At 43.9% G+C, this 22435-nt stretch overlaps 2 protein-coding genes across 6 annotated transcripts; both read right to left on the reverse strand.

Moving 5' to 3' along the window:
* Positions 1-20: 20 nt before the first annotated feature.
* reep2 (receptor accessory protein 2) lies at positions 21-6214 on the reverse strand. Of its 2 annotated transcripts, none has more exons than XM_041072616.2 (8): positions 5982-6214; positions 4266-4338; positions 3003-3079; positions 2632-2752; positions 2426-2536; positions 2100-2280; positions 1767-1945; positions 21-1526 (listed from the first exon to the last, which is right to left on the reverse strand). In XM_041072616.2, the coding sequence occupies exons 1-8, from the start codon at positions 6011-6013 to the stop codon at positions 1455-1457; spliced, it is 846 nt and encodes a 281-aa protein (XP_040928550.1). In that variant the 5' UTR covers positions 6014-6214; the 3' UTR covers positions 21-1454. The 2 variants fall into 2 exon arrangements, with proteins under 2 accessions (XP_040928550.1, XP_029020530.1); XM_029164697.3 differs by having other exon boundaries at positions 2426-2539; positions 5982-6209.
* Positions 6215-6408: 194 nt separating this feature from the next.
* Positions 6409-21928, reverse strand: kdm3b (lysine (K)-specific demethylase 3B). Of its 4 annotated transcripts, XM_055512207.1 has the most exons (26): positions 21314-21926; positions 17120-17284; positions 16844-16957; positions 16557-16662; positions 16005-16129; positions 15860-15919; positions 15675-15756; positions 15055-15278; positions 13780-14959; positions 13479-13695; positions 13136-13350; positions 12895-13047; positions 12701-12808; positions 12447-12574; positions 12074-12377; positions 11718-11971; positions 11282-11554; positions 10987-11158; positions 10775-10865; positions 10522-10652; positions 10273-10392; positions 9869-9892; positions 8312-8451; positions 7969-8145; positions 7748-7882; positions 6409-7356 (listed from the first exon to the last, which is right to left on the reverse strand). In XM_055512207.1, exons 1-26 carry the CDS (start codon positions 21518-21520, stop codon positions 7276-7278), a joined length of 4986 nt encoding a protein of 1661 aa, XP_055368182.1. In that variant the 5' UTR covers positions 21521-21926; the 3' UTR covers positions 6409-7275. The 4 variants fall into 4 exon arrangements, with proteins under 4 accessions (XP_055368182.1, XP_029020526.1, XP_029020525.1 ...); XM_029164693.3 differs by having other exon boundaries at positions 12074-12374; positions 15055-15756; positions 21314-21927; XM_029164692.3 differs by having other exon boundaries at positions 15055-15756; positions 21314-21927.
* Positions 21929-22435: the final 507 nt, after the last annotated feature.

The following is a 22435-nucleotide window of genomic DNA, read 5'->3' on the forward strand; positions in this document are numbered from 1 at the left end:
TCAAAAACTCCAGAAGGACATTCTGAGCCATGTATTCTTTATTTCAGTGCAGGTATTAACATACTAAACTAAAATACTTTATAACAAGATCAAAACAAAGATTCACTGTTTGTTGATAAACATGACTTAAAATATCCTCGAGAGCGAAGACAGTAAAAGAAAACTGAAGTGTCAGAACATATGATTTGCTAAAAACAATAAAAATAAAATTGCACAAACGATTCAAAGAGTAAATTAATTTCAGCCCAGAGAGTGAATAAGGCAAGCAAGCTCATACTCTATATACAGACAGGGTTCCTATTTACACTGTTTACAGCTTCAGTAGTAAGATTAATACTTGAGGGGAGCTTTGTCTCCCTCTACTGGTTCAAACTAGTGTTCACATCATAGACAGCAGCACTGAGTGCAGCGATAACGTCCTGCTTTGAAAACATGTTGAATGAAGTGTTTACCAATCAGAGCTCATCCAGAACTAAAGTCCAGTGTGTCTAGGAACATCCACAGCCTGGGCTGACACTCCTTTCACATCTGAGACAGGAGCTCACGGATGAGAAAATTATTCCTCAGTCTCCAGATGTTTGTGATGCAGATATGCAAATGTCACACGAGCAAAGAGAACTGGATTAGACCAGTGACAAATACTGATAGAGAAAGAGAAACAAAGAGAACTCTAAACGAAGTGAGATCTGACTTACAGGGGTGAACCTAAAAATCCTAACTGTTTTGACATTTAAATGCACTTGAAGGAAACTAAACCAACGCACTAAGTAATCCTGTAAAGCCTGACGTGAGCCAGGACACAGAGGCTGCTGATCAACACCTCTGAGCAGTAGTCAAATGTGGAACTGATGTCTTAAGGTCCAAAACTACTAGTCAGTGGAGGCCTTTACGTTGACCTCATACTGTAGTTAACCGTTATCTGTGCTCCGAAGACTTAAACTGTCACCAGCATTTCTATGGTCACCATCAGGTCGTCCCAATCAGGACGCACACTCTGGCTTGAGCATCTGGCTTAATGTTCATGTGGACATTTGTATGCGAAGCCCAGTGGACACAGGAAAACCGAATTATGTATAGAAAGACTGAGCAATGCAATAAAGAATAATTTACTGAAGACATTTTGAAAAAAAAAGACACTGTGTCAATAGGTAGCATAATATGTTCTAATACTACTGGATCCGAGTCCAAAAGGTAAAAGGACAAAAATGTATTTTAAATATAATTAGAAATGTCATCTAAAAAAAACAAAACGAAGGACTTGGAGTGAGTCAAAATTTTCTTAACTCGGCAAATGTAAACTGTTCCGAACCTAAAGGCCACATGGGGCTAAAAACAAAATCTGAGTGACACACTTTTGGTGATTGAGTTGTAAATAGTGCGCATGTGTCTGAGTGGAGGCTAAGAGAGGCAGGGACCTGTAGGCTGTGGGTGGAGATGGGTGTGGACAGCAGGCCTCACGGTGGCGTCTCTGCATTACTGGACGTGGTCTTCTTCTTCACTGGCTTCTTCACAGTCTTGGTCTGAGCCTTAAAACGCAAGGACGAATTAAAGAGTAATTAACAGGGAAATGAACAGTGAACCCTGACCCAACCATCAGTACACTGGCAAAAGTGCAGTGAAGAATTTGACCAGTTAGTAAGAAGTGAAACAATGCTAAAGTGGAGTGTTATGACTTGGTTTAGTGTTGAAGTGAGCTTCCTCCACTATGTACAGAACAAGACAGTACACATGCACACAAAAGGTTCAAGTACAGTTATTATCTCTACCTCAGACTTAGCAGCAGCAGCAGCCGGTTTCTTTGTCGCTTTGACGGCAGTGCCTCGTTTTGGGGCTTTCTCTCCCATATCTTCATCAGAGTGCTCAGTCCTTGTATCTGACTGGTCCAAACTGTGCTGGGATGCGGTGTCATCAGCAACAGCCACGGCTGCCAAAGAGCGAGTTGGAGCTTTGGACGAAAAAAAAAGAAAAAATTAATTAGAGAGACTTAATCAACAAACCTGAATCTGTTACCAGCATTTCAGATTTTCACAGATTCAAGAAAAAGAAATGTCCTATATTGGAGCGGTTACGAGTGTGATGTGCGTGTGGTCTGGCCTTACTCTGACGCGTGACCGTGCTCTTGGCTCGGGGCAGCGTGCTGGCCCCTGAGCTCATGTCGTCCATGGGCTCGCGTCTCACGCGGGGATCTGAAGTGTGCAGAGCCAGTTCGTCCTCAGCGTTGATGAGAGTCAGGTCCTGCATGCTGAAGCTGCGCAGCTTGTCTGACAGCACACCCTGGCCCTGGAAGGATGAAGCACACACTGCTCATGAGCCTCATCTAAATGAAGCATTTGATCTTCAGCTGAACTGTATAGCAGCAAAAACAAGCGATCCACTACTTCTTTTGTAGGAGACAGTATTTGCTCCTGATCGTATGGGGCCTCACCTTGGTGGCTGCGGTGACAGCAGCGTTAGCAGCCAGGTTCAGGCCCCTCTTTCCAAACCTCATCATGGTCTCATAACTCTTGTCTTTGGCCTGTGCTATGTACTCATCGATCTCCTACAAGACAAGAGAACAGTTAAAGAGGGAGAGAAGGAGGCTCACAGCAGCTGGCATCTGTCAGAGTGACTCAGGGGTTGAAGCCTCTCTACCTTCTCTTTGTTGGACAACGTTGGGTGTACAAATTTGCGATAGAGGACACTGGAGCCCTTGGTGTAGGGAGACAGGAGCCAGATCACAAACGCGATCTTTAGCTCAAAATAAAATGGGAACCTGGAAAGGTGAGGAAAAAGTTCAAACTGTCGCCAGATCTGACTCTATATCATCGTATTGTCTCACTATGACTCTATAGAAGTGAACTGTGTTTTTGGAAAGCTAAAATTAGAACAAGCTGCTCAATCATCACCCTAAAAATATCTCACTAGTTAACCCACATGCAGGCTTCTTTTGATATTACATAAGCTGTTTATTTCCTACGAGCTAGTTTAGCGTGATTGGAGAGGATGAGCAGCTCCTGACTCACCACGATAGCAGCAGATCTGTGACCATTTCTGCCGTGGTGAACAGCGCAAATACTATCCAGTACATCATCCACTTCACCTGCACAAGGGGAGGAAGAACAGAAGCACGAATAGCACATTGACGGCCCACAGCATCTAGCGGGCACGTGACGGCGACACGTGGAGCTACATAGGAGCACGTGCAAACTACAACATATGTGTCAGTCCCTTCGCATCACATCAGTGTGCGTGGTTAATCACCGCAGACTATGAAATGTAGGACATCAAAAATTAGCCACAACATGAACGAAAGCCATCTTCTGCCATCAGACATATTGGTGTATTGACTGAGAGGAGAACAGTGGCTGATGAGTTATTATTAGGTCACTGGCATGCAGACCTGCGTAAACACATGACTCTCACAAGCAAAAACACTAGATCTAAAAATGGCGTCTTTCACGCTCCCCCTACTCCTTCCCTCATTTGCTCCTTCTATGACTGTCTGCTTGGGTAGCAAATGAGAGGTAGGGGGGTTGCTATGGTAACCTATGAGGAGGAGACAGTTCTCCAGTACAAATCTGGGCTGAGGGCCAAAGTGCTGCTTGCCATTCCTCCTCCTCCTGGACCCTCCATCATCCCTGGAAGGGATGAGGTAAGCAGGAGGACCCCGTGTAGTCACCGAGAGAAAGGGAATCTGATGCTTTTTATACTGGTTACCAGTAGCAACACTGGTTGGAAGTCACACTCCTAGTGGTAATATTTTAAAACTCATCTTAAGGCAGTCACTACTGTACACAACCACAACATCAGAGAGTCACCTTGGACTCAATTTGCTATGGAGGGATGAAAATGTTTTAGTGCAAGTCACAGGTCTGATGTCCAGACGATGAGTGGTGCCCAATCGTTAAACAGGAATGCAAACACTGAATGATCTGCATAGGTGGGTCCATGTTTTTGTTTAAATCTGCTTAACATGGGAAAGAGACTCAGTACTGGCTAAAATAACTTTATGATTATGATGCCACTGTGTCCCCATTTCCTGAAGGTTGACTCGTCCCAAATTAACTGCGCACCCTACATTTCACATTATCTGGGAGGCTGCGTCGTCCAAAACGACACTGGAGCAAACGTCACAACAGAAATGACTCCTAGCAATTAATCCACGTCCACTGATGTGAATATGTAAACATTTAAACACTGATGTTAAAATAGCTCGGAGCAGCCTGGAGAAAAAACACAGGGCAAAAGGAGCCGGCCGCCAACCAGCGACTCGAGGTGATACTCACATATTCCTTCACATTCTTCGTTTTGACAGCCTTATATGAGGAGTACGCGGGGTAGAGTGTCCCGAAGGCAAGGCTGCAAAAAGCAGAGGAGCAGAAGAGGCGGGGTCAAAGGTCAGACATTCAGCCTCTGGGTGTTGACACCTAACAAACACTCTTCTCTTCTATTAGACTTGTGTAAACGCATGTACTTTGGACTGTCCCACATAACGATCTGAGTGGTAACGCGGCTGTGGAGAGCTGACAGCCAGTGGTTTGTTGGAACACTAGGGCCTGATAATCAGAGCCAGGAAGACTGCAGTGAGACAAAGTGGAAAAACACACGGGCCCGTCAGAGGTGGGTCACCATGTGTTAATCCATGGGGACGCCGTCCACACACACACACACACACACACACACACACACACACACACACACACACACACACACACACACACACACACACACACACACACACACACACACACACACACACACACACACACACACACACACACACACGTTTTCCATGGCGTTTGGTCGCATCCTGCGCCTCTGTGGCGATTGTGCTGATGTGACAGGATGCTGGAAGCTGACGGCGGCGACAGCTGAGAAAAAACTGTTCAGTAAGTCACCAGCAGCCTCACAATGGAAACCACCGACTGATGTGTCACATCACACGCGTCTCGCTGCGACGCGCCAGCTCCCAGCAGAGGAACGAAGCAGGGGCACGTTTAAAAATCACAGGACGACAATGGGAAATGACAGGTCCCGCGTTGGATGTGCTGCGGCCATTATGATGCACACTCGGCCAGCGCTCGTCTTCCATCCACGCACGACGACCTGGGGTGCAGCGAAGTGGAAGAGCCGGCTGGAAGCAGCTAAAACAACAGTTTGCCAATAAAATGCATCCTCTGCTTACGTAAGTCGGGCATGTGTTGGAAGGAAACAAGATTTGAGGGTGTTCAAGATCAGTTTATCTACACAAATAGAATGAGAGGCAGATGACGGTTCTAGTGACTGGGACCTAAAGCAGCCTAGACATGGTGCGAATGAGAGCTGTGGTAATGACGGCTGCTGGCTTTAGTTGAGTCATCCTCCACACCGTTGGGATGAGGAGCGTCCAGGTGGAAGCAAAGGCCTGAACAGCAGATGCTGCCCATCTTATCATAGCACACGGATGTGAAGGTCCACCCCACGCGTGGAAAGCCTGGAAACATGAAGCATCCGTGTTTCTAGGCCCAGTCGTGGTGTGTGAGTGCACCGCTGCCCATCCCTGACTAGACACATTGTCCAAACCATGTCACCAGCCGGTGCTGAGACGCCCCAGTCCGCGCAGCGGGAACTGGGCTGCTTTTTAAAGGCAGTCCGTTCACTTGTGTGCACCGAGGCTGGCATGTTAAGCAGGTCCCGCTCGACCGTGTGGCAGCTAACGGCTCCTCTCCCTGCCAGCACATTGTCAGGTGCTTAGGCGCTAGCCAGCGGACGCTAGCAACCGGCGGCTAGCGACGCGGGGCAGACTGTCCGACTCAACTACGGGGGAGGTTCGGAGCGGAGAGAGGCGAGCGACGGCCGGTGTAAGAGCGGCCCCTCGCCGCTCCCAGCGTCGCCCCCACGGACGCGTTCAGGCGGACGCGGGTGTCAGAGTGCGACTAGCTGGCACCGAGCGGCGCTCAGCATCAGGCGGACGATGAACGGAGCAGCCGCCGATGAACAGATGCAGCCGAGCCCGTACTCACACGACTATCCTCGAGATGATCCACGACACCATCCTGCTGCGCAGCCGGCGGCGAGCCTTCCGCGGGGACGAAGTCTAGTTGGCTAGCTAGCGGGCTAGGTGCCCCCCATTCCCGTCCGGGACGCGGCGGCGGCGGCTTGTCGTGAGGCAGGTGAGCGGCGGCGGAGGATGTGCTGCAGTCTGCGGCCGCTCCGAGCTGCTCTGCTCGCGCACGGCGCCGAACGCAGGCTCTTAAAGGGCCAGCGTCCAATCACTCCGGACGATACGGAAGATTTAAAGAGCAGTAAAGGGTTTTAAATGCCGTCAGCCAGAGCGCTCCGCTTCTGTAAACTACTTGCTAATGGAGCAGTGGAACCACACACAGAACGGAAAGGGATTTTGAAACCGATCCTTGGCCAGCGGATGCGAATAAGCAACACACAGACAGATGTTTTTGTAAACTTTATTGTGAAAAATCAAACAGACTGCTAAGATCAATATATATATTGATACAATGTTAATGGCCAGTAGTTCTGTTCAGCTGCAATTGTGTTTAATGTTGTTGGAAGTCTTCAGTTCATTCAGCCGAGGGACAAAAATGTGACCAAACTAAAAAAAGAAAAGGAACCGCCTTTGTCCGGATCATTAATTCATTGTGTATAAAAAGAAATTTTTTTTTACTCTAACTGTGAAATAAGAAAACTGAAAATACAAAACTTTGGTCTGCTTCCCTTCACTGGCTGTTTCAAACTACTTTCAGCCACAAAAGGCAGAAGCACTCAGCTGATAAAAAACTCCAACAACAACAACAAAACTCTACAAAGACAGGTTAACTTCTCTCCTATTAAAGGAAAAACAATTGATCATAATTGGGGGAAGTTAGCCCACTGCTCACATTTTGTCAGTCGCTTACATGGTAGCTGAACCTCTGTTCCAAAGGCACGCCAGCTTTTATCTCCCTTAATCTTACATGTACATTGAAAACTGAACAAATACACTGACCATAAATACAGAGTCAATCAAAAAAATTGGAAAACAACTAGACATGTTTGAGCATACTGTGTAACAGCGATCAAGGACTTCCTTCAAGAAGCGCTGACTATTCCCTCCCTATATAAGCCCTCCCCAAATCAAATGCTCCCTTCCCCACAAAACAAATCTTCACTGTCCCAAAAGACCCCACGCATCCCTGTTCTGCAGCTTGCATGTATGTGTAGACATGAAATGTGTGATGTGTGTGTGTGTGCGTGTGTGAGAATGTAGTGGAGTGGTCTTCGGAGGTTGATCATTTTTGGGACAGGGTTAATTGTGAGAACCTAAGGGCGAGCTAGTTTAGGTTCATGGACCTTCAGAGTCCCAACTGCATCCTTCACTGCATGATAGATGATGTTCTTCACCTGAGACAAAACACAGGAAAGGTCTGTTAAAACTCTAAGACAAATCTGCCATAGAACAAATCATAATAATGCCTGTTTAAATTCTACTGAATCCTAGTGTAAAAATGACAAGACCTAACTTTAATATATATATATATATATATATATATATATATATATATATATATATATGAAAACATTAAATATATGAAACATTAATTTTTAAATGCTGAAAAAATTCATATTTGAATGGAGCTCAATAAAACATTTACATTTAAAAAGGCTTTTTTGCATTTAAGATTTCAATTTTTTTGTTTACAAAAAACAGCTGTATGAGCAAACAAACAACACAGAACAAATCATCCCCTAACTTAATATATTAATGTATAACACTGGCATCAGAGGCTCAGACCTGTAGCTTGTCCTCATGATTCGTATGAGTAGTGGAGAGGTGTCTGAACTCTTGGGTCAGTCTAAAACAGTGCCTCACGTGCTCAGGAGACACAAAGTCCTCGGCTACCTTGATACAGCTGTACAGGTTGTGCACCTGGGAGAAGAGACGATATGAGAGATGTGAGCGCATGAAACATGAACCGACAAAGGAAATTCATGCCAAAGTTGTTGTAGTCTGACCTGGTGTGGCGCTCCAGCAGGAATAAATACAGCATCTCCTAAAAACTGTACAATGGACCAGCCCTGGACTCCATACTCTTCATAGAGTCTGCGGCGGAGCACCTGGTCCAGGTACCAACTCTGGTCGTGAATAGGGTCATGGTCTGGAGGGTTTTCTTGACCCAGCTCCTCACCCACCTGACACATATGCAGGAAAAAAACAAATGATTATTTTAGGAGATTGTGAGTGCACCTTTATTGCGATTCATGGCCATCTGTATGAAGTTTAAAAGTAAAGCACAACCACTGACGGCCGTTTGATAGGCATAATGATATTTGTTGCAGAAGCCTGCAGCCTGCTCACCTTGCGGAGCAGTTCTCTGATCTTTTCTGCGTCCTTGGCTGCATATATGTGCCAGAGAGCCCCGGGTTTCTCGTGTCCCTCGTAAATCCGGCGCTTTGTCATTTCATCCACATCACCTTCCTCAATGGTAGTCATCACCTCTGGAGGACCAAACATAAACAATAACACACACGTACACACACAGACACACACACATACACAGAACACCCAAGGTTCATCAGCAGGTCTTTGAAAATTACATTTGACAGCAGTGTCTTCTTTAGGGGGCCTCATCGATTAGCTTTCAAGATGCTGAGTTTCCACATTACTTAACACTAGACTTTTTTTCCATATTCCATGTATATGACAGATTCAGTCGGATCAGTTTTATCTAGGTGCACACCTGTATCCTCCATGTTATTATTTTTAATGAAAAAAAAAGTAAAAGACAACTTACAAGCTTCAATGACATTTACTGACACAACAAACATCCACAGATTTAAATTGATTGTACAAGGGCAGATATTTTCACTCCATGGACTGAAAACATGCTGCTACTGCTGATTTTATTTGTTTGAACAAATAATAAATGGAAGGAGACAGATATGTGATTAAGAATCTACCTGTAATGTGGTAACAGAAATTAGGCTGGTCATTATGACCATCTGGCAAACCCCAAATCAGAAACCCAAGCAACAAGTTAAGGTGTTCAGTGTCCTCAGTAACCAATGTGCTCTCATTGTGGTTAAATTGACAGTGTGCTGGCTGATAAGCAGCACACAGGTTGTTTATCCTCTTAACTTATTATGGATTGGTGTTTTTCTATGACCAATAAGCCAATCACCAACAACAGGCCACGTGCTCATGTGATACAGATTTCAAACAACAAGATGTATGTGATAAGCTAGTTAGCAAAGTTTTCAGTTTCATAGGGCTTTACATCACTTAAGGCTTTAGCCGTGCCGGAGTTCATAAATTTATTAGAATTTCCTCACCAAGGGATAAATACATTTCATCTATCTATCTAGAATATGCATGTTTCATATGGGTGCAACTCATCCTAGCCCTGAACTCAACTGACTATAGTCACATTATATTTGCTATAATAGCTGTCAGTGAGCGAAAGCCCACAGGAAATAGGGGCATCAAACCTACAAGCCCTTCAGTCAAACGTTTCTTTCAAGTCGTAAGGACCAGAGCACAACTTAACCAAAGCTGACAAGAACTAAAGATGCATCCAAGGCAGCATTTTTTTTTCATCGATTGCTAAACAATAGAATCCATGATGCTAGACTAACTGGAATCGCAACCAGTCCTGTGAAAGCATGTGTATCTCTTCAAAGCAACAACAGGGACTTTAATATCATCCCTTATTGAATTTATGTGTTAATAATGAAGGCAGTAATTGGGTGAAGTGTACGAACATGCTTCACGTACAAAACACATCTAGTCAGGTCCAAGTGCTCTGGCCCCTACTGTACATATAATTACACAAGTATGGGCGAGGGCAGTGAAAAGGGGGAGTTAGTCAAGTATAGAAACATGCTACTGAAATGATACAATTGAAAGTCTACAGACCTTTGCGTCCTGAGATATCCGCCTCTGTGAATGAGAAATTTTGCCACAATGTAAAAAAAAACTGAGACCCAGTACAGGGTCTTATCACCTTTCCTATCCAAGTCTAGCAACGTTTTTGGACAAGTAAAAGGGTAAAAGCATGATAATCAGGTCACAGCTCTGAAAATATTTCTGAAGATTGTTCATTGGGACGCCGGTTTGCTAAAAATGTATTTAATATCCATAGTTTCAGATTAACTCATTAATTCCCTGATTGCATACTTTACAAAGTTGCTGCATTTGGTATGAAGAACATTCAAATAGTTTGCATGCAGGTGGTCTGTTGTGTTAAACACCTAGAAATGTGAATGAAATGTGAGTAAATAAGACGAAAGAAAAACTAAAATCTTTGCCAGTCAACTGACCTTGATCTTGGTTATCGTCTCCATAAGGGATGCCAACATAGACCATGACATTAACAGCATCGGACACATCCAGATGAAGGTTAGTGGTTCCCACCTTCCTGTCTTCAGTTGAGATCAAGCCTGATGGGAAGAAAGAGCAACATGGGAATAAGAGAGACAACATCAAGACGATGACACACACGCGCACACACGAAACAAGTAACAGGGTTAATGGAATTCAAATGGTTGGGTATGAAGGATCGGTCTCACCGTAGGCATTGTACATCTTGGGTCCAAGGTCAGGACGGACAAAAAAGTTGGGCAGACGGGCAGCAAGATTTAGACGACCATCTCTTTTTGTATATTCAGGCAAGGGGAGATTATCCATCAGATCGTCAAACCTGCGAGAAGACGAGAAATTACCTACCGACCTTAAAACAGAGACATTCACAAATCTCTAACAAAATGACAGCAAGCGAGGTTGTTTGACAACACGTAAGCAACATATTTGTGGGTCACTCACCGTGTCGGCATCATGTCCCTGAAGTCTTCACCTGGAGGCCAGTCCTTTAATTTCAATACCATGGGCTGACCGTCACTATCTTGCAGTCGTTCTGTATTCACACACACACACACAAAACATTATTACCTTACCTTAATTAATTCATCATGGCATTTATTTAATATGGTGGCAGACGCCTTAGGCACATCAAAATAAATAGTCTGGGCACTCACTAGAGATGACCTGGAAGCCGTCCCAGAAGTCTCGCACCTTCACATCAGAGATGATGGCACAGTTTCTACAGTTGACCAGGTCAACATCCTGGTCTCCAAACTCTTCACTAAACGCTTCAGGGAGCCACAAACCAGATTTCAGACGCTTATGTATACCTGACACCAACACGGGCTGGACACAAAAAAGAAGAGATTAAAAATGTGGATGGAAATGAATGCAATAGTGTTTTAGCAGTTCTTCTAACGTCTAAGTCTATTCTAGCATCTAAATGATGATAAAAACACTGGTTCTCACTTGTCCTTGCTTCCAGCACTCCCTGAATATCTTCCAGTTGTTGCTGTTGCTGGGATCCTGTAGGCAGAGGAGTCGCCCATCACAAAGCCAGGAGTGAGAGGTATGTGGTTCCAGAACACTAAGGCCCATTATGCCATCTTTGCGGCCTCCCAATATGCTGAGCTCGGCGCCTTCAGGAGCCCCAGTGCGCCTGCCTTCTGCCTTTTTGGTCTCCACAACTGAGGCAATGATGTGATCCAGGAAGTTTGGGAGGCTGCTCTTCAGTTTATCACTCTAATAAAAAGAAATGAATAAAAATTTGGATTACACATCTATAGATGTGTATAAGAACCTACCGATTCTCAGGGAGCATTTTATACAGTTTCAAATTTGTTATGTTATCCATACACTAGCAGAATGTTAAAAAAAAAATATATAAAACCACATGGATACGTACGCCTCCTGAGGTAAAGACAGAGGGGAATGGTACTCCACTATCTCCAGGGCCCTGAGGGAGTTTGCCCGGTCCGGAGTTGAGCAGATCACGGAGACTGGACCCTTCAGGTTTAGACTGGCCCATGCTGGAGCCCAGTAATAGACTGTTAAAGAGCTTAGGGCTGGACGCTGAAGGCTTTGACAGGGCACTGAGTGAGTCTAGGCCAAAGGGAGGCCGGTTGTCTCGATTCATCATTGAGCGAAGTGAACCGGATTCTGGAACAAGGCGGCAAGAAGATGGTGATGTCACTTCAAATTGTGACAAATTTTTCTTGCACTCAGAAAACACAGACTCAGCACGGCTGTTCTTCTACTCACCCTTGACGTCATCCTTGGCCTTTTGTGTAGCTAAGTCTGCCAGCCAGTGCAGAGCAGAGCTGTTGCCCTCTCCCGATGAGCGCGAGTCCTTGGCAGTCGTTTGGGTGAGGTTACAGGGGGAGGACGTGCCACTAACAGGGTTAATAGTATTTCCTAGGCCTTCCCCACCACCACTGTCTGCTGGAGCTGCTGTTTGTGTAGTTTCTGTTTTAATTGCTGGTGTTTCGCCCTCGCCTGATTTTGGAGTCGTGCCAATACCAGAAGCTGCAGCTGCAAGGTTGCCACTACTGCTCGTTGCAGACTGCTGAAACACATAACCATATATTAGACACGTTAAATAAAAGTAATGCACACTATAAAAAAGGTCATTTACCTGTGAAATTCCATTTGGGGCACAAGGACGCACTAGAGGTTTGGTGTGTCGACTTGCACAGGGGCAATTGGCCTTAATGCCCCACTTGCCTCTGGCTGCGTGCACCATGTCACCTATGTTGTAAAGCGCTAAAAGACAAACAGTATGTCAATCACAAAAACTCAAGATATGCAAATAAAACTTTTACTTTAACTTTACCTTTAAAACTTTATAACTTTAAAATTTTATTTTATTAATTTTGATGTTCATGTTACCTGTGCCAGGTATAATCTGTGTCGGCATGAGGTTCTGTGGCTCATGAGGTTGACCTTTGACACATTTTATCCAAGCAAAAACCTCATCCTCTGGACCTTCATCTACATCTAAAAAAAGATAAATAAGCATTATTGACATGTTGTTTAAAGCTGAGACACATTAAATTGACCTAAAAGTTACAGTAATGGCTCACCTTCTCTCGGCCTGTTCCTGCGCAGTCGATAGCAGTCCAGACACACTCCAAAGCCACACTTGCGACACACCCAGTGGATGTTGAACAAAGTGGTCTCACACACGTCACACATTTCCCTGACGCCTCGCACAGCACGTTTCCAGGCCACTTTCTCTGAAGCAATTTCAAAAATGTAAGCACAATAAAACACATTTGAAAATATCAGCTCAGATAAGTTTCATTCAGATGTTCTTATACTCACGGTGAGGTTCCACCATCATCATGGCCTCCTTCTCAGACATGACCAACTGGCAGAACTGGTCTCCCACATTGGCTAGAATATACTTAGATGTATCAAGGTCAAGCCCCTCTTGGACAGTTAGCACAGGCAGCCACAGACTCATTGCCATAGAATCACTCTGCTGAGGACTCAGGAAACCTTCTACCCGCAGTACACCTTTACGGGTAAAAGCCAACCTAATTCAAGTGGGGGGAAGATTCGGTGACATCTTTTAATGGTTGCATTCTCTACCTTCCTTATTCATTTCTATTAACATTGAAATACAATCCTCAAATGCAGGAAGCAACAGACTGTTTCTTTGTACCTTCTGAAGTGGAAAAAACGACAGGCAACGTTTGGGTCGTCGTCCTCATCACTGTCGTCTTCTGTATTTCGACCTTTGCGATAACGCTCCAAACGGCATTCACGACACTTGTGTAAGTGAGGGGCCACACTGATGCAGGAGCCATCCTGTAAAAAGGACTCGCCCGACTGCTTCAAACGCCGAACCTTGCTCTGATCTTTTAACACAGATTGTCCAACTGGAGGAGACAACTCAAAGTTTATTTCCGTTTGTCATAACCAACAATGAAGCTTAAGTTTGTCAAAAGTGAAAGCAGGCCTACCTTTGAAAGGCTTGTTACGTGGACGGCTTTTAGCAGCCCCTTGGACTTTTGTTTTTTGCAACGCAGTTCCATCTGTTGCAGAGCCTGTGGGGCCCTCTGGGTCTTTATCTGGACCATCGTCATTGTCGCTCAGGTCTGACAGGTCACTGTTGCTGCTGGATTCAGAGTCGCGTTTGGACGATTGACTCCGGTTCTCCAGAGCGAACTTTTGAGACTGGCTCTGATCAAATGACACAGGCACTTCTTCAAATCCACCAGAGCTAGTGCTCCCAAACAAGGTGTAACCTGAGGTGGATGTAGGCCTTTCTCCAGCCCCTTGCTCCTCCTTTGTTAGAGTCCCCTCACTTTGTGGCCTCTGAGACGAAGGCGGTGCTGGATTGGAGGAAGAGCTAGGTGAAGCAGCTGTTGGGAGTGCCGGGAAAGCTGAAGACATAATCCCCTTGGGTGGCTCTGTCATAGTAAACAGGTTTGGTTTACTGTCTGATGCAGAACCCAGATTCTGAGGTTCAGCTGCACTGAGGCCAGCAAAGGTTGTGTGGGAGGGTTTTTCTCCACATGCAAGAAAAGGATTTGAAGGCTCATTGGAGGCTTGAAGAAAAAGATTTTGGTGGCAATCTGAAGCATTAAAAACAGTTTGCATGCCTAAACCTCCCGGAGAAGTTCCATTATTACTGTTCTTCTTACAAGAACCTTGGGTTCCAGAGGATGTAATCGCACCACCAATACCAGTTCCTCTTCCTCCTACAGAACCACCGGCGCCCTGGAAGGCTGATGACTTGTTGAGCACACCATTTCCCGGTGGATGGTTCTCAGGCACTTTAGGCTGCTCAGGCTTTTTCAACCCTTCAGTGGAGACTGCAGGCTTGAAAAGGCATGGGGGTTCTTTAGTCAGGCTCTCAGACACTGCAGTAAAATAATTGGTGTCCTTGGTTTGTGTCTGGCCAGCAGTTAGACTTGGGCTGGAGCTAGAATTCTGGTTCATACACTGGAAAAACAGGTTTTGGTCTTTCTGAGACTGAGTTTCATTATTGGTTCCTGCAAAGCCAAAACCAAAAGGTCTGGGGGTAGTATCCTGGGATGTTGTGGTGGGAGCTCCGTTAGTCTGAGAAGTTACATCTCCAAACACAGGAGCAGTGGGCACAGCTTGGGGCAGACCAAAACCCGATCCAGCTTTAGATCCCTAAAAAAAATAAATAAATAAAACAAATGTTGTGAACAAAGTTACAGCAATAAAAGCAAAGGTAGCATATAATGGTACCCATCATTCCCGCTTACCTCAGTATGGCTTCCCCAGGCAGGGGCTTTAGGACTAAAACCCGCAGAAGCAGAAAGTGCCACACTAGGGACACTGTCTTGCAACCAGGAAATGGTGACTGGTCCAGGGGAAACAAGAGCAGCTGTTTTAGAATAGGATGACTGGGAGGCCTCCTCCCGGTCTGGCTGAGGGCTTGGTGAGGCCTTAGGGGCTGGAGCTCCAGGGACCAGGCTTGGCATCTGGCCTAGTGAAGGGAAAGATGTGCTGGAGAAAGGAGAGGGGGCTGGTTTGAGGGGAGGAGGCGTGGGGGTGTGAGTAAGATTGGTGGTAGAGTCCGCTGCCCCTTGTGTGGGGAGTGAGCGACCATTTTCTTTGACGTGGGCAGGATAACGAGGAGACGCAGTATGCGATTGGTCAATTGTAAGTGTAGAATTGGTGTTGGGGGACGACACTCTGCCCTGCGGAAAGGGTCCTTCTGAAGAGCCTCCGTTTTTAGTTGTGCTGCTAACTCTTTCGCCAGAGTCGCCACCCCAGATCCCTATCCCTTCCACTGGGGTTTTGCTGGAGTCACCACAGTTTTGCACATCAGCACCCATGTCTCCTGCTCCTTTAAAACGTTTCAAGTTCAAGTCATCCTCACCTTCGGAGGCAGTCCTACGTCTACGTCCATTATCACCCTTCATTGTTTCACTGTCCTTCCTTCGCCGCCCATTCTTACCAAGCTAAAACAAAGCCACATGGAAATAGTATATTAATCAATGAGTGGTCTAAATTTTATAGCACAAAATACAAGTAGAGCACAGCTTTAGGATATGATTATCCTACCTCCTCCTCTGTCAGCATGACATGTATCACACGAGGATCTACCATCTGATTCTCCTCTCCCTAGAGTAAAAAAGGTTTTAAATTTCATCTTTTCACACCACAAGCAATCTATTTAGGGAAAACATTATTTACAAGGACTGAATACCTTATCCAAGGTAATCTCCATAATGTGTGAAATAGGGTCATGCTGTGAGACAAGCCCTGAGGCCCAGCACTCCTCAAACTCTGGTTGGTACACACGAACCCTGCGTCCTTGAATAGTGTATGAGCCTAAAGCCAGGAAAAATTTGAAATACAGTATAGTTGTTATACTCATGCAGCTTTAGAAGAAACACACAGGACATAAATCAGATGATACCGTAGGTCATATCACAGTTCTGACTTAAGAAATATCTGCACTACAGCACAAGTAGTTTTTTAGTGATACTAGATAACTCATGGGCATGTCAGTAAATATACACCAGATGCTGCTCATATACTCATTACATAGCAGTCAGTAAGAAGAAAAGGATGGAAATCTTAAAGTTCAAAGTTTTTGAACTTTAATCTCATCAAGTTGCTTCTGCACCATAAGATAGCTATAACATTTCTGTCCAATTTAAGACATAGTACATAAGCATTCCATTACCCTGAAAAAGTTCAGGACAGTATACAATGTGGACTAAGGAAAACATAATATGGGAAGATTCACTTTTACCCTTCCTGAAAATCTCCTGCAGTTCAAAGTCAGTACGCCAGCTAGAGATGGCAGCCTGCAGAGAAGGCTGTTCCAACAGCAAAGGGTGTCTTATGTCTTTATCAACCTGTGCAAGAAAACAAACACCGTTATCCAATAGGCAAAAATATTACACGGAAGAGAACACGTTGCTTTGATTTTATTATTTAGATTCAAAAAGTCCAAGGTTGCAATTGCGCATATAAAATAAATAAAATGTTCCTTTACGAGTTTGTTACTATCGCAGACAACAGAGAAAATGCACACACCTCAAACCTCTGGATTGTTTTATTATCGGACAGGAACTCAAAGTTCTTGTTTCCAAAGTACTCGACAGGAACTAAGGACCCAAATCCCACTCTATCCACTAGAGAGCGAAAGGCCTGAGGAAAATGGTACAAACACCACAGAAAAAAAACTTAATCTTTGCATTGTCATATTAGTATGTTACTTTTCTGTCCACACATGGAAATAACATGGAACAACCAACATAGAAATATGAATACTGTGATGTGTGCAATGTTTTTGTTCATATGAGCCCTCACCAAAGCAGGCCAGGCTGTGGCTGATGTGGAGGCTCCAGTACTCCCAGTATCATCACTCTGATTGGCCCAAACAATGAAGTCTTCTACCAAGACAGCTTTCACTCCCTCGTCATAAACCTGTACCCAGGAGCAGCGCTGTGTCGCATTCTCAAACTCCACAAATACCTGTTTGTAAAAACAGACAGAGACAAAATTTAGTGGAAGAGTTTTTTAGGTATATCAGATGGGTCACACTGTATGCATACTGTAGACTTTTGTTAATTAAGGTTATGAAACGTCAAATTATAATGCCATAGACACAGACCAGGAAAAAAAAAATCAGTATGATGAAATAGAACTATAAACAAAAATGTTTTCTACAAGGTGAAAATTTGCAACTTGCAATGCAATGCCACATTTTCTAAAAAGAGATCTACTGCAGGTGGACTATTAAACTCTGACCTGCCTACCTGTAGTGTTTGAGTTCATCCGGGTTCATTAGTTCATTACTTCAAACAAAAAAAAGATTGCAATTCCAGCCTAAACCAAAGACTTAGCTTGGAGCATTTAATAAATGCAATACCATAAAATAAATAAATGCAAATTCAATCTAGCAACAAATCACAAATGCTACCATTCATTGTCAAAGACAACCCAGCGTAGTTTGTCAGTGAACTCCAAGACAAAGACAAAAAGAAAGTGAAGTAAAAGGGCAAAGTTGAGAAGAGATCATCTTTATGCAGCTACGCTCCAAGTTCAGAGTTGGATACATATGCGAGAACCCTACCCCAAAACGACAGTTTCACTCAAACCCAACGCAATTTGTTGTTAGTAGCATTGGTAGTGTGAGGGTGCTGCTACTGTAAAATTATCTACATCCAACACCATTAAGATAAAAAGCAATTTCATTATGTTGGTAATGAAATGTTCATGTTCAACTTTAATAGCATCTTAAATTTAAAGTATAAATCTACTGTAATTGAATTTGTGTCACCGGTTAAACATAGGCACTTTTTGTTTTGTGCTATTAATGAAAATCAGACTATGGACAGGTCCCGTATTACTAGTCAGGGTTTGAAAGCAGACGTAATTTTGCATTAAACTAGGACATGACAGTTATTCAAGCAAGCACTCAAGGAATCTCACGAGCGAGACGTCAATCATTAGTTATCACAAATTACTTGAGAACAAAGGAAAAGTCGATTATTAACTTTCTTAATGAAAGAGCCTTAAAAAGAAAACACTATTCTGGGTTGAAAAAACATTGGTTTGAAATAGATGATCTAAATGAACAATGAACACTTTGGCCTAGAACAATGTAACTGAACACCTTAGTTTGATGCACAAGTGAATTTTTAATCGCATACTTACTGACGTTTACCACACGATAATGCGGGGCACCTACTATTTGTTTTGGAGTTGCTATTTGTCCCAGTCATGCAGGTAACACTGAAGGTTTATTACTCTGTGTACTTTTGACTTAATATTGCAGGAAAGAGGCTAAGCTACTACAAAGCTGCCTGTCTCGGATAGCTCATGCTTCTAATCATGTATTTCAGGTGTGTGTGACAAGACAAGGCCATAAATAAATTAATGAATTGATGAATGAAGACGAGTTGGTTGTAATTAGTAGGCAACTAGTAAGTCAAAGAGCTAATCAATAATTGTGCCTTACAGAGGACATGTTCTTTACATGGGTTGCTAGAAAAAGATTTCTTTGAATCACTACCACTGACATTATTTGAGGAAACATAAAAAGGAGAAAATTTTTTAATTTCATTTTCATGGCTGCTACGGTTTGGTACCAAAATACGGCTCCAAATCAGAACCAAGATCAAACCAGAAATTACCAGGTAACCATAGAAAAAAAAAGTCCACTTTTTTTAAACCAATGAAACACAGGATACTACTTCTACTGCACATCAGGTCTGATCAAACATTAAGACTAAACATAGCCGTCTTGTGGCCTCTGAGCTTATGGATCAGACATTTGTGGCAGCACCTCACAGGCACATACGATAACATCCAGAAACAGTAGTGACACACCTCTCTCTGGGACAGTAATGTGAAAGCTGACTAAAAAGAAAACTTAAGAGTGTCACAGAGTTTTTGTAATGTTGACAATCCCCCACAGGGTGTTATTACTGCATGTATTCTTTATTTAACATAAAATGGGTATGTTTTGTTGACTTACTCGACTTTTGTTTATTGAAAAGAGAAGGAATAACAAGAATTGAGTCAGATTCCTGACCCCAACAGATGCATGAACGCCATACTAATTAAATCTAAAATAACACAGTATGAACAGGTCATTACAGAGCTTACGACAGAGAGACTTAAAGAACTTAAAAATAGTGGCTTAGCATTAAGGCAGGTGCTGGGTAATGCCGACAAACTGAAACACTTTGATTTCCAAGGTTTCTTAGTTTAGCCATTGTAATATCAATCTGAAACTGCTACATATGATCATCTGGCTTTAAATAGGGCTGGCTGGTGTTGCAAATATGTGCAGAACAGTTTTATTTTGCCTTGAGCGTGAATTGATTTTTGGAGTGTCTGTATTCTCTCTTGATTACCAAGGAGTGCACACGTCGCCTGCAGTGAATTCTTGTCTCACTTGGAGCGTTATTGTGCTAACATTTTGGATACAAGTCAAATTAAAGCTTCTCAAACTGACATGATGTTTGCTGTAACATTAGCCAGTGGCGATGCATGACAGCTGGGAGAGTTTGGTTTAAAATCCACACCGTATAGGGTATCCCAGTTACGTGTAATATCAAGTTCTGAAATCTGCCCATTCCTGTGTTCATGAGAAGAAATAAAACAGCAAACCCTCTTGCTGTTATGTTAAAACTTGTCTAGATAACCTGACTCCGAGCTTGTTCATTGCAGTTCACACTTGGGACAGAACTTCATCACAGAGCAAAAAGTCACTGTTCTCTCATTCACTGTGAAATACTGGTAAAATATAATGAATGAAGGACCAATTTGACCCCAATGGAGGAGGGTTAAAGACTGTATAGTGTGGAGTGAAAGAGACACACCAAGCTGACATTGTTCAACAAACCTACAGAGACAAACAGATACAAAATGCAGCACAAGCGAAGCCATTTAGCTGCAGTTGATTAAAAATCTTTATGTTCGTGGTCACACTGGTGACACAAGGTGACACTATGCCGTGCCTTTGTAAAGCAGATAAGATTACTTTGAGCTGTGTCAAGTTGAATTTACTGTTTTACTTCAATGAATCAGGAAGCCCTGCCCATAACTTACCAGCTAACCATTCATGTGTGTATGTACATGTATATACATTTTTGAAAACTATAAAAAATGTAAAAAGTATTAAAATGATCTATTAATTCATTATTAACACATTTTATTAGTTTATATAACTTTCATAAGAGTCTAAACTTGCAAATAGAAACAGGTATATTATAACATAAAAAAACAATGTATGTTTCATCTAATCTGTTCTAGAGTGTAAGTAAATGTAAAATAAAATATAACTACTCTAAGGAACAAAGAGCACCTCAAAGTAGTAGAAGTACAGTATTGTTGTGTCTTATGCATAAAGCTGCGGGTTTGTGTTCGTTTTAAAGCACCATCGCTTGTTTATTGTTGTTAATTTGTTATTGCTAATTGCCTGAATGCAATAGCTCCGTGAAAAAAAAGATTCGTGGCAGTTTTGGTATTGTAAAAGACGTGTGTTCTGTGGAGCCAGTGTGAAGTCGGGACCCTGACTAGAACTTGGAGGCCTGTCACTGACCCGACGCTAGCTAACGCTAGCAGCAGCAGCTGCAGACGAGTCTTTGCGCTCTTATTCGGTTCTTCCTGCTGCTGCTTTGTTGCGGTACCGCGGTCGTTCAAGTCGCTTTAAGGAACCGGTGCCTTACAGTTTACAGTACCGGGTCACGCGCGGTATCGCTGAAGAACAGTATCCCTCGGTAAAAAAGCTAATCTACACCGCGAACAAAGCAAAGGCCCGAGAAGCCTGGGACTCGAGTTTAGCTTCGCCCAGCGGCTGGCGCCGCGGAGCTATGTTCTACGTGCGCGAGCTAACGCCACCTGCCAGCAAATCCACCGACGTCTGCACTAAAACGGGCTGCGTTAAGTCGAACCGCGTGTTTAAAGCGGCGTATGTGAGCACGTGCGCGCGGCACCAACTTGCTTTTTCCCCGTTTGCAGTGGGGGCAGCACTCGTATGTAAACACTGACCGTCAGTCCTGCAGCAGCGGTTGTTGTTGTCGCCTCTTCGCCGCTAACCTCCGGCGCGGCCAGGCCCATAACGCTCACCGCCCGCACCGTCCCCCGCAGCCAATCCTGGGACCTGACAGCAAGCTCCGGTTCGCATCCATTCGTGAAGCTGCCGTCGTCGAGGAGCAAAAACAGGCGCTTCCCAATCAACTCAAGAGAGTCCCCCATGTTTTTTTCTCTCGCGAGCTAGCTGTCTTCAGCGAATCACCACGAACGGTGGAACTTCTCCGGGATGGGAACTCAAGACGCCCACAAAATAGCTGCACCGACTCGGTATTTAACCTTGGTGCCGAGAGGAGCTCGTTTCAACTGTCGCACCCGGAGGCACGCAGCGGCGAAGCGAGTCACGCCAGGTTCTCACGAAGTCGAGCTGTTATTGTCCTCAGTGCTAACGCGACTATCCTGCTCTGTCCGCCATTGAGCCCTGCAACAATCAAACGCACTCCTCGTAGAAAGGCAGCACTGCGGTGACCGAGCGGGGAAACGGCGCCCCCTAGCGTCCGGCCGCCGCTCAGCGCGTCTATAGCCACAGGAGGACGCTTCAGCGAGGGTTTTCCGCAGTGAGATGGTGGAGCCTTGAAATGAAAACAGACTTTCACATCGTTTTACTGAACTTTAACATTTTTCCAATAAATTCTGACTAACGTGTCCAAAGTGCAATATGACCCATATTCTTTTATACTCATGACCCTCTAGAACAAGCCGTTACATAGAATTATATTATTCAGTATTTTAAATCTGAATTGTAATATCGAGTTAATTATTCCTCGATTGTGACAGATGACGTCACGTTGGCTATTTTTCACTATATCATGTATCTTATTGTTGTTTCACATAATGCAACCATTGTTATGGTTGTAGCCTCATCAGAAAATTAGATTAATCTGTGAAAGAATCTCCGCTGCAACATTCTACTGGAAAACAGCTTCTTTTATTTTTAAACATTTTTAAAAGTCGAAATTTTAGCAAAGCCATGATCACGACAACATGAGTGGGCATATATGTATATACATATACAACAATATATATCGTCATCTAGGAGAAAATAAAGGTAAATAAAAAGTGGGGCTGTGTCATTTAACC

This window comes from Betta splendens, chromosome 10 (assembly GCF_900634795.4).
Source record: "Betta splendens chromosome 10, fBetSpl5.4, whole genome shotgun sequence".
Lineage (NCBI taxonomy): Eukaryota > Metazoa > Chordata > Actinopteri > Anabantiformes > Osphronemidae > Betta > Betta splendens.